This window comes from Corapipo altera, unplaced genomic scaffold (genome assembly GCF_003945725.1).
Source record: "Corapipo altera isolate COAL_440 unplaced genomic scaffold, ASM394572v1 2b, whole genome shotgun sequence".
In the NCBI taxonomy this organism is placed as follows: Eukaryota; Metazoa; Chordata; class Aves; order Passeriformes; family Pipridae; genus Corapipo; species Corapipo altera.
Genome location: NW_020884874.1, coordinates 20,548,384 through 20,559,227, shown reverse-complemented (window position 1 = coordinate 20,559,227; position 10,844 = coordinate 20,548,384). Strand labels below are relative to the sequence as shown.

Genomic DNA, 10,844 nt, shown 5'->3' with positions numbered 1-10,844 from the left:
ATAGCCAGCACTTGCTCCACACATGCAGTTATGAAGACTCTAACATTATTTGGAGAAGTAAAACAGACTGTCAAACATGCACCAAGTCTGAAGCTTACAAAGTGTAAAAAACACAGCTGAAGGAAAGAATACAACAGAGAAGAAAAATCTAATGCACAGGCACTACATTTTCATCACATGAACCATTGCACACTTTAAGAAATGCAGATCTCATTGATTAAAGATCTGTAGGATTATTAATTTTTGTACAATCATCGTGCTTCCAATATTACATCATGTTACAGACCTCAGTCCTGCTCCCACTTTGCAAAGTAAAATACCTGCAAATTGTTTGTTTGTTTCTAATAGAAGAATTTATGAAGCAAATGTAGATTATATGTGTGCTATGTTTCATCCTTTTAAAACTGAAATATAGAGCCTTGATTAGTACTGAAGGCAGAGGGGGAGTAAAAAGTTAAAAAGACAAGCACTGGGGTAAAGCTGCTATCCCTCCATCCAAGCACACAGTGACAATCTTACTGGTAATGCCTGCTGCCCTTTCAGTTCATTCTCAGTCGACATTAGTAGCAACTCTAATTCCTTTATTCGTTTTTCTTTCTCAGGGTCTTCATCATTATAGTGTCTCTGAAATTAAGAGTTAAGGGAAAAGAAAAGATAAAGGTCTGATAGGATGTAGCAACTAAAATGCTTATGGCTTGCCGACCTGTGGTTATAACAGCCAAATTAGACTCAAAGATGAAACAAATGTTAATTGTGCTTTCCACTATCAAAGTCCCTGCTGAATTTCAGTATAGACATTTGAAATGGAGAAAGTGAAAGCTATCACACCAGATGTCAACTACTGTGCTTTAAATCCACTTCAGAAGGAGCAATTATTTGCCATGTTAGAACTCCCCCACCTTCCCCATTTTCTATTTACACCACACTTAATACATTAGAATGTTTCCTTAATGTACAATATCTGCATTTAGATTTAACAAATATTTAAGAAATTAACTCTTGAAATGAGGTTCAAGTTATCTACCTGGATAGCTGCAGCAGCTGGCTGAGGAACATTGACGATATTTACATGCAGTGCTACTGGATATGGGATCTGACCAGGAACCTAGGCCAAAAAGAAAAAGACACTAGAAGTTATTATTTCTATCATATTATCTGCTTGCATTGTGAATTTGTGTTAAACATACATACTAAACATGTTAAACATACTAAACATTAAGTTTTAGGTACTTAATATTAACAATCTATGGAGGTGAAATAGCAAAAAACCTAACAATGTTTACAAGAAAAGTAAACAGTTTTTCAGGAATATGAGAGTGAGCATTATAGAGGAAGAAAGAACATTCATATATGAAATATTTACCCTTGTTGAATGAGAAAAGATGAATAATTTATAGACACATTTGTAGGGATTTTCTAAATTGAAGTGAAAAAAGCAAAAGATGCAATTTATTATCATCTAAAACTACAACGCAACTGTCTGAAGCAGGAGCCCGTTTCATTATTAATCATTAATAGAAAAGGAATCTGATTAAAAACAATACTTGTTTACTTGGTTCCAACAGGCAACCCACAAACAGAATATTACTGAAGGGAACGTGGGAGATTTGATAGAACACAGAACTAGCCAGATTCAACTGATTTGCAAGAAATTTGATATTCACCACACTAAGAAATACGTTAACTGCTTACAAGGCGTCAAAACCGCTGTACCCGATTCCAATCCCTGAATCCAATCAGTTTGAAATGCACATATTTTCATCACTAACTGAAGTAAAAGTCAAAGAAGTCCTCATCTGACATCAAACACTAGAAGTCCCCCAAGACTGGGAGAACACCCTTCATGCTCCTCAAAACCAGATATGGCTGAATTGCACCCCCCTATTCAACAAAGCCAAACAACCACCCCCAGCACACCTTCGGCACTCACGTTTTGTGGTTCAGAGATGTGGTAGTAGGGGTAGTCACTGCTCAGTGGGGGCTGGCCAGCTACTGGCAGCTGGGCAGATGGCGATGGGTTGTGAGCAAAGGCCATCAAGTGGTTGCTCTTCTGAAAGCCAGCAGCTGCTGAGGAGTGACAGGCTTTGGAGGATTCCTGCAGGTAGCCTTCCTGCTCAACCTTTCGGCGCATGGTGGAATTCCAGTGGTTCTTGATAGCATTATCAGTTCTGCAACACAAATACATATATTTGAGGAGTTTCAAAAATGAGCATTTTCATTTCAGACAGGTCAGTAGGCAGGGAACTGCTGTTGGCATCTCTATTTAAACCCTGAGCTCTCCTCTAACCTTCCTCCTTCCCCCGCCATTACAAATTCTACTCTCAACTTCTTGGGAAAGACGCTCAGTACAAAAGTTAGTGGAAAAATAAATATAGGCTAAGGTTGTTTATGTACTTTTTAAAAGCAATCTCTGTGCCTTACATCCTCAAACTGTAAGAAATTCAGCTTTGCCTCATTCCCATGAGATGAGGTGACAGCAAATGCTAACACCCCTTTTAGGCTAACCTAAAGGATGCCAACATCATCATTCTAGGTGTTAATATTTCAGTGGAGTCTTATGGTATCTCACTGCTGGAAAGAAAGGCTGTGAAGAACAGCTGTGAAAAGACTAACTTCCAAGCAACTTTCCAGCACTCCACCTAGACAATGACAATGCCACGCTGTACATAAAAATTCAGTAAACAAAGCTGTTCGGATTTTTCTTAGATGCAGAAAAACTGAGATTCAAATTCTCACATATATGAGTCAGAAGAAGCAAACTTACCAAGTCTGTGAGATTTCAAGAGTATACTCAGAAACATCTCCTCTATTTGAAAAACATCACCACCACACAGTATAATTGAAGCAGTATCTGTGATGTGTGGAAGCTACAAAAATATTTCCAAGGGCTAATTCCTTTCTTGTTTTCTTCTAGAAGGTGAAAGCAGCCTAGCGAATGCCCGCTTAAAAGGCTATCATGACCTTAGGCATTATATTAGATCTTGAAGATGTTTTACCAAATAGCAGGAATAAAAGTAAGAAGGGAAACCTTTTTCTTGCTTACATTATTTACATTATTTCCTTGCCTACACTTTAAGTCACTTTTAATCACAGTGAATAAGACACTAAATCTTTGAAATTATATGCAAGCTGTGTATAGGCTTTCAACAAGACAAATATTTCAAGGACCGGAGTTTGTGGAAGTCAGTTTCTCCTAATTCATACATTGATTTTTAACAGGTCGAAATCATCTGGATGATTCAGGAGCAATTACAAAAGTTGAAGCAGCCTTCTCTTAAATCACTTTGAATAAAGAGACTGGATTTCATGTTGAAGGCGCACCCTTCACTGAATGCAAATTATGTTCCCCTTGCAGAGCCTGATCCTTTAAATATGAACCTTTAAATTTTGAGTCATCATAGGCAGAAATAAGACTGCATGGACATTTAGGAAGTTGTTATGGTCTTGCTCTAGTTACAGGGTCTTTTTACCTATGACAAACATTAAAAGAATGTAAAAATAGTGTACTGTTCCATGTACTGACCAAACAGCGCAGTTCCCCACTGAGAAAAACGCACATCAGTGTCACTGGCTTCCCAGGTTTTGATTCCAAAATTTTGCGATTTACAAAGTGCAGCCTGAGGAGACCGAAACAGACTGCTCAGACCTGCAGCTTTTTCCTTTTTTCCTATTTAAGAGCTAAAGGTATATGTCATTACCGTCCAGGCAGCAACTTTGCAATCTCTGCCCATCTGTTTCCCAGCCTCTTGTGTGCCTGGTAAATAATTCTATCTTCCTCTTCTGTCCAGGAGGTTTTCTTCACTTCTGGGTTCAAATGGTTGTGCCACCTCTCCCTGCACTGTTTTCCAATCCTTCCCTTCAAATGCTTAGCAATGACAGACCAGCGCTTTGGACCGTATTTCTGCACGAGCTCTATTACCTTCAAAGAAGGACATAAAAACTGCCTGTATTTAATGATGCATAATGAATCAATGAATTTTTTTTTCTGTGGTGGAGCAGTATTTTCAACAACATTTCTCAAAACTACTACAGTAAAACTAACAGACAATTAAGGGTCCCCACTTCCCATTCCTACTTTTACTCAAAAGGAAAAATCTGGTAATAGTTAAGGCATTTCTAGGCTGCAATTCTACATTACAGTGCTGTAAAGCAACATTAATTTATTTGCATAGCAAACTTAGAAAGCACTAAACAAATACAGTCTGCCTCTGGCCACATTAGCATTGAGACCACCAAGGCCTCCAGGAGTTTTGCCCCAACACATGAAATCTGCTAGTAAGGCATTAATCAGACAGAAAGGAAAACTGATTACCCTTTGATCCTCCTCTTTAGTCCACGGACCTTTAATAAGTTCTGGGTTTAGTACCTTCTGCCATCGGTGCTGGCACTGCACATCTGTCCGATTCTAGCGAAATGTAAAATACGCAAAGTAGATAATTCTTTAGACAAGATGAATGTAGAGTGAGAAAGCTCTTATTTAGGTACACTTGTTCCCGACCTATTTCACTGTTAACTATAACTACCAAAAAACATAGAGTGATACAGTAAGTCTGAGAAAAAGGTGCTCAACTATAAATTTGCTCACTGAAGAGACAGACTTCCATCACTTCTGCAGTGAGGACTGTATCACCCAAACTACACAAACTTAATCTTCCTCATCTGCACAATAGCCGGCATGCTTTCACATACAGTTTCAGCAACAGCCAAAGTGTTCACAAAACAATTATCTTCAAAACTACGCTTACAATTCACCAAAGCAATTTTTTTTCACTGTGCTGAGACATTTTGTTTCAGTGTCACATTGACCATCTACTGTGCAAGACCCCACCCCACCCCCATTTTTGCTTTTTCAATTATTCTCCAACCCTTTCTGAGAAGCGAAAAGGAAAAAAATTTTAAGGGTTTCTACAGTAACCTAACTAAATTTTAAGGTCTCCATTTGTGGAGGTTTTCTATCTCCTGCAAAAATGTAACTATAAAGCAACCGCTCCCCTTCCCCTTTATGAGGGAAACCTCTGATAAAGAGTTGTCACTAGGCCTGGAAGCAGAAACCAATATCCACTTACAGGAAGGAAATTAGCAATGACTTTCCAGTCTTCTGTGCCATTCTGCTCCACAAGCTTCTTCAATTTCTCATCCTGAATCATTAAAAAAGACCAGACATAATTAATACTGAAATCTCTTATAATGCAAAAGAAATAATTTTTTTTTTAAATTTGTCTTTCTAGCTTTTTATGCATCCACTTCTGCTTTCTGAGTGTACCAGAGGGTGGTCTGTACACTTGTCATACTTTCAATTGCCTAAACCAGGAGATTTTTCTACTCCGGTGGATTTTGCACAGTTCTTCACTGTGCTGCAGGAGAAAGACTGACTTCTTCTGTGCTATTCTTTGACTCACACTACACATTCCCATTTTACTGCTCAAAGCACTGTAACTGTTACTCTTGGATTGGACTTAGAAGAGGGCTTGGATGTTCAGATGTCAGGCATCAGAATAACAATAAATTCAGTAACACTCAGGCACCTAGATATCTGGATACTTCTGAAAATCATAGCCTTAAGCTTTTTATGTCTTGCAAGTAATGGGAGTCCCTGTAATTTGCTCATGACCTACCCATGTACAATTAATGCATGATAAAACTAATGGCTCCCTTTTGCTCCTGTTCTCTGTGAGGGAATTTGGCACACTTGCAATAGCAAGAAATTTGGCCCAGTATTTTTAATGATAAGGCCAGAAAGGTAGACCCTAAAGACAAAAGAAACCAATCTCATGGACTGGGAAAGATTGAGATAGTGTAAAACAAATGAGAAATGCCCCAAGAGATAAGAGGAGAAAAATAAGCCTCTCCTTCCCCACTTAGCGTCTCCCAGTATGCTCCCAGTTCATGTGACAGGAAAATGGCCATTCCTTCCTCCAAGGCCACATTACAATCATGTCCACCTTTGTAAGAGCAGATTATGATTTTGAAAAAAAGAAAGGAAAAAAAAGGTTTGCAAGAGGTGACCTGCCACTATTTATATATCAATATACATTGTTAGAGAGGAGAAGTCAAAACATAACTCAAGAACTCCATTAATGTATTTCACAATAAACTCAAACCAGTTAAACAGCCAAAGGATATCCAACTGGTAAAGGAGTTTGATACCACAATTTTCTCAGAAGTCAGCTCAAGGGTATCATGACTAAAACATATTCTGACCTTCAAAAGCAAAACACATCTTGAATGCTCAATTTTGATACTACTGGATTTCTTTCCTCCAGCTTTTAATTTATGTTCCCTTGGAATCATAATGGTGCAATTAATGTGCAAATTTCAAATTGCACAGAAGGACTGCAGCAGTTTCTGCCACAGTTGTTTGCTGCTGTGGGACACTGAACTTACATCAGTTCTTTCATAGCAACCGTTTTCAAACAAAAAGAGTCAAGTAGTAACAATAAAGCATTGCTACAGGTGACTCTGAACCTCTTTCAGAGGATTACACAGAGACCCACATATCACAAACCTGCAACAGAGAGTTTAGTGGAAATAAAAAACCTGTATTTACACATTTTATTTAAAATGTAAGAACAATTCTCAAAGTTAAACAAAAGACTGAATGTCTTTTGGGTCAAAAAAGCTGTCCTCTTTGATACACATGGGACTGAAGTTAGTTTGCAGATAAGCAACATGGTGAAGAACATGAAGCAAGTCGTAGAAGAATGTCATCCATGCTCTCTATCTTTTTACATGCAGGAGAAGAATGAACTTGGATTTACCTCTTCGCGAGTCCACCTGGTTTTTCCTAAGTGACGTTTTCCAGTCTTAGGGAGTAGACCATCATAATCGTGATCATACATCTCAACATCTTCTTCATCATCATCACTACTATATATACTGCAGAAAGTAACACAGTGAGACAGAGTGGAACATGAGGATTTGAGCTGCTTAATTACAAAGCACAAAAAAACCCCAGTACAATCCTTACAAAGGTTACACAGATAAAAGTTTTAAAACTTGCACAACAAGATTTTGTTCTGCATTCTGTTGTTCTAGTATTCTGAACTGGTTCTGCTGTTTTTGGTATCCACAGATACAAGCAAAGGGCTGGCAACCTTCGTATTACTGTGCATGTTTAGACCTGCTCTTAATGTTAGATCAGTGGTGAATTACACATTTGGCAAACTTTCAACCAATGAAGGTTTCAGATTAAAACACAATGTTTGGGACAATAAAGAGAACTAGAGACTGTGTCCAGTACAGAAGCACATGTTTAAGATCTTTAACTCATGCCATACATTCTGAAAAATATTAGTGGGTTTGTATGTTTTATACAGCAGATATTTATACTGTTCCATAATAAAACAGACTGTGTACAAATACAAAAAGTTAAACAATAACAACCTTGTCTGAGAAAAGGGTTATGGACCCTATATGCAAAGGCAAAAGTTTTTACAATTAAGTACAGACAGTAAGTGCCAGCGTTAACATACTATAAGCTCTCATATAAAATGTGCCTTCCATTCATGGGTCTGGACAGACAAGGACTGAGCACAAGTATGTTTAATATCTTGCAACAAACAAATGAATGATTAAACCCTTCCATACCCTCCACTTCTCTAACTTAATACTTTATTACCTCTATTCTATTTCTAAATCCCTCACATTGTTTTTGAAACACTCTGCTTCTCACCTAATTCATGACTAAGGGATTTCCCCAGAGGCTATCTATGGGTAAAAAAGGACTCCATTACTCTTTTCACAAATGGCACTTGCTCTACCTAGCTAACTAAAACTAATAGAGAGTGTTTTGCAACAAGAGGTGCCTTTCTGGTGGACAGTATTTTATTTCTAACTTTTAAGGTATAAGTAGCAGTTCTGATACTTCAACTAAGAGATGCTAACCACGAGTGCTAGAAAGGAGTCAATGTCATGCTGTGAGACTAAAACTGTGATATATCTGATGGTACGGCATGCTGTGGTGTGTTAAGGTATGACTAAGACATTAAAAGAAAGTTATTTTGTAATAAAATTACCTGGCATTGTTTATGCTTTTAATCTGTTTTCAGGCTGTAAGTTAAGATGCAAACACCCCCAAAATGCAAGCTGTTGAACATACTTTTTTTTAAAGTACTGGGCTAATCACACTGTACATCTTCCACCCCGTTTTCTGGCCTGTGGCATGTGCCATGAAAACTATGCTACATGCAAGAAGTTTTCCACAGCCTACTGTGATGCGCATGGCCTTCCCCTAGTCTCTGCCAGCTGGCCCCTGACTCACCCATCCAGCCCATCGCTGCCACCCTCAACTCGCCCCCACCATGCTGTAGTCCTGCAGCCCCACGGCTCACTCCCTGTTCCCCAGCCCACGTAACCACTTGGGGTAAGCCCTGACTGAAGCTCCCACTCCGCAAGCACCCCTCGCTGGCAGCTGGAGCCTCTCGTGCTTGAGGAAAGCTCCCACGCTCCAGCTGCCACGAGTGCAGCTCCGTCCCCAGCCGCCGCTCAAACTGCATTCGCTTTTCTCAATGACACACAGAGACAGCTGCGCCACTGCCCATATGCCAAAGGAAGCTTTGTGGCTCAATTTCCAAGTATCATTTTGAAAATGAGTTTCGTAGACAGCAACCACCAGGTACACATCCATTGGCGGCGCTTCCTGCGCGGCGGCGCCGTGCGGGCACCACAGGGAAACGCCGCTCTGCAGCGGTAGCACAGCATCAGCGGCGAACAGGTTAAAGGACTTCAATGTGGGATCAGTACTGTAACAGATTTACTTAAATAACCGGGGCCTCGCTGGCACTGCAGTACCGAGCAAACGCCACTGTACTACCAGCGATCTCCAGCAGGAGAAAAGGGCCCTTTTTCGGGATTTCGGGACGCTCGGTAGCTTCTTCAGCCAACTGGTCCCTCAGCGGTCCTCTAAAACTTTAGTTTGCACCTCCGGCCGAAGGCCCGAAGCCTCCACCCGGGCGGCGCGGCACGGATGGCACGGCATGGATGGCACGGCATGGCACGGCACGGCGCTCCGCCCGGCCGGGACAGCGGATTGGAACCCCCCGCCGCCCCAGCAGCGCTGCGCTGTTCGCCCGGGCAACCGGCTTGTGCAATGATATACGGCGAAAAGAACGGGAAAAAAGAAGAGGGGAGAGGGGAAAAAAAAAAAGAAAAGAAAAAGAGAAGGTGTAAAGGAAATGACTCGCTGCTGCTACCGCGATTGAAGGAATTCGGGCACCAGCCCCGCGGGGCAGAGCCCGCGTCCGCCGGGGCGGCCCCGCCGGCGCCGCGCCCGCGGATCAGGTGGACATCGCGCAGTCCCTGCCTCCCAGCCCGGGGCGGCGGAGCGCCGTGTCCCTGCGGGAGGCGCCCGCGAGGCAGCGGTTGCCGTCCCGTTCTCTTTCGGGAGAGATGGGCCGGGTGATTCACCGACAGCCCTAGCGACAACCCCGCTCTGACACTGGGAGTACAGCCCGGCGCTCGCCCAGCGGCTTGCCGCCTCCTCCCGCACCGTAAGCCCCTCTTCCTTAAAAAGAGACCCCCAAGCCCTCCAGTCCTGCCGGACGGGGCCGGCAGCCGGGCAGTGACAGGCAGGGCTGCGACCTTCTCCCCTGTCACAGCCAGCCAAAGGGGAGGGGAAGAGGAGAGGATGCCGGGCTGCAAAGAGAAAGAGAAAAAGCCTCCACGTGTCCGACCCGCCGTCCCCGGCTAATTAGACAACAACCCCGCTCTGTGCGCCCGCCCGGCAGCGGTGGCACGGACGCGGCCACGCGGCGCTGCCGCCCAGTCCTGTCCCATCCCGTCCAGCCCGCCGTCCCCGGGGCGCCGCCGCCTCCAGCCCCTGGCGCGGCACAGATCGCCCTTGCCCGGGTGGGCGGCAGAAGGGCGGGCACGGCTGACAGCTCCGGCCGAGCGGTGCATCGGACCCGCAGACCCCCGCAGCTGCCCGCCCGCGCTGCCGCGCTCCGGCATGTGCCGAGCGGCGTGTGCCGGTGAAAAGCTAAGTCCCGCAGGGCGTAACTAGTCCCGCTGGCGACAGCCGCGCTCCCAAGGGCGAAGGGGCCGCCACCGCATGAATAAATAAAAAGCAGACGAAAGAGCGAGCCCGATGCCCGCACCCACCGCCCACCTGCCGTGCCACTCCGCCGGGGATGAATGAATGAATGAATGGGACGGGACGCGCTACCTGCCGCCGCCGAGCCCGCCAGACATTGTCCTGTCCCGCAGCTGCGGGGCGCTCAGCTCCGTCGGACTTCGCGCTGGCCCCGGCGGGCAGCGAGCCCCGGTCCCTGACGGCCCCCGGCTGCCGCGGGGACCGACCGCCCTGTCACCGGCGGCTCTGCGGCGTGTCCCGGGGCCGGGGGCGGAGTAGACCAGGTGCACGGAGCACGGGGGCCGGCCTGCCCGCCCGCCCGCCGCCCCGTACGCCGGGCAAGCCCGTCTCCTGCTGCTGCCTTCCCCCTCTCCCGTCCCGCGCGCCGTCTGACAGGCGCGGAGCGGAGCGGAGCAGGGCCAGCCGTCCCTCGCCCGCAGACAGCGGGTTACCTGTGCCGGGGTCTCCGGGACATCCTCGCACCGGCCGCTGGGGGAGGAGAACGGGGGAGCCCGCGCCCGCCGCCGCGCCCTGCTGCCGGGCTGCGCCTGGGCGCTCCGCCGCTGCACACAGGAGTGCCGAGGAGCCGCGGGAGGAGGAGGAGGAAACAGGTTGAGATTAAAGAGTAAACTCTGTAAACAGAGATGCCATCAAACAAAGGGCCCTTGGACACTCCCCCTCCCGCCAAATCTGGCGCCCCTGCAGTGCGCAGGCGCCTGGCGGGCCCGTGCCGCGGCTGCGGGCGCGGGGCGGGCGCACCGGGGCCGCGCGCCCG

General features: G+C 45.3%; 1 protein-coding gene across 3 annotated transcripts in view; it reads right to left on the bottom strand.

The window, feature by feature from the left end:
- Window positions 1–10,677, bottom strand: part of MYB (MYB proto-oncogene, transcription factor) — a 28,411-nt gene extending 17,734 nt beyond the window's left edge. Inside the window, exons 1-8 of one of the 3 annotated variants that reach the window (XM_027633837.1) lie at window positions 10,522–10,677; window positions 6,759–6,876; window positions 5,067–5,138; window positions 4,313–4,405; window positions 3,699–3,919; window positions 1,931–2,168; window positions 1,025–1,105; window positions 520–624 (exon numbers count right to left, since the gene is read on the bottom strand). In XM_027633837.1, the coding sequence (XP_027489638.1) occupies window positions 520–624; window positions 1,025–1,105; window positions 1,931–2,168; window positions 3,699–3,919; window positions 4,313–4,405; window positions 5,067–5,138; window positions 6,759–6,876; window positions 10,522–10,544 (951 nt within the window). In that variant the 5' untranslated portion in view covers window positions 10,545–10,677. The remainder of the gene's footprint in view (window positions 1–519; window positions 625–1,024; window positions 1,106–1,930; window positions 2,169–3,698; window positions 3,920–4,312; window positions 4,406–5,066; window positions 5,139–6,758; window positions 6,877–10,521) is intronic. The other 2 variants (XM_027633836.1, XM_027633838.1) reach the window with 2 other exon arrangements.
- Window positions 10,678–10,844: the final 167 nt, after the last annotated feature.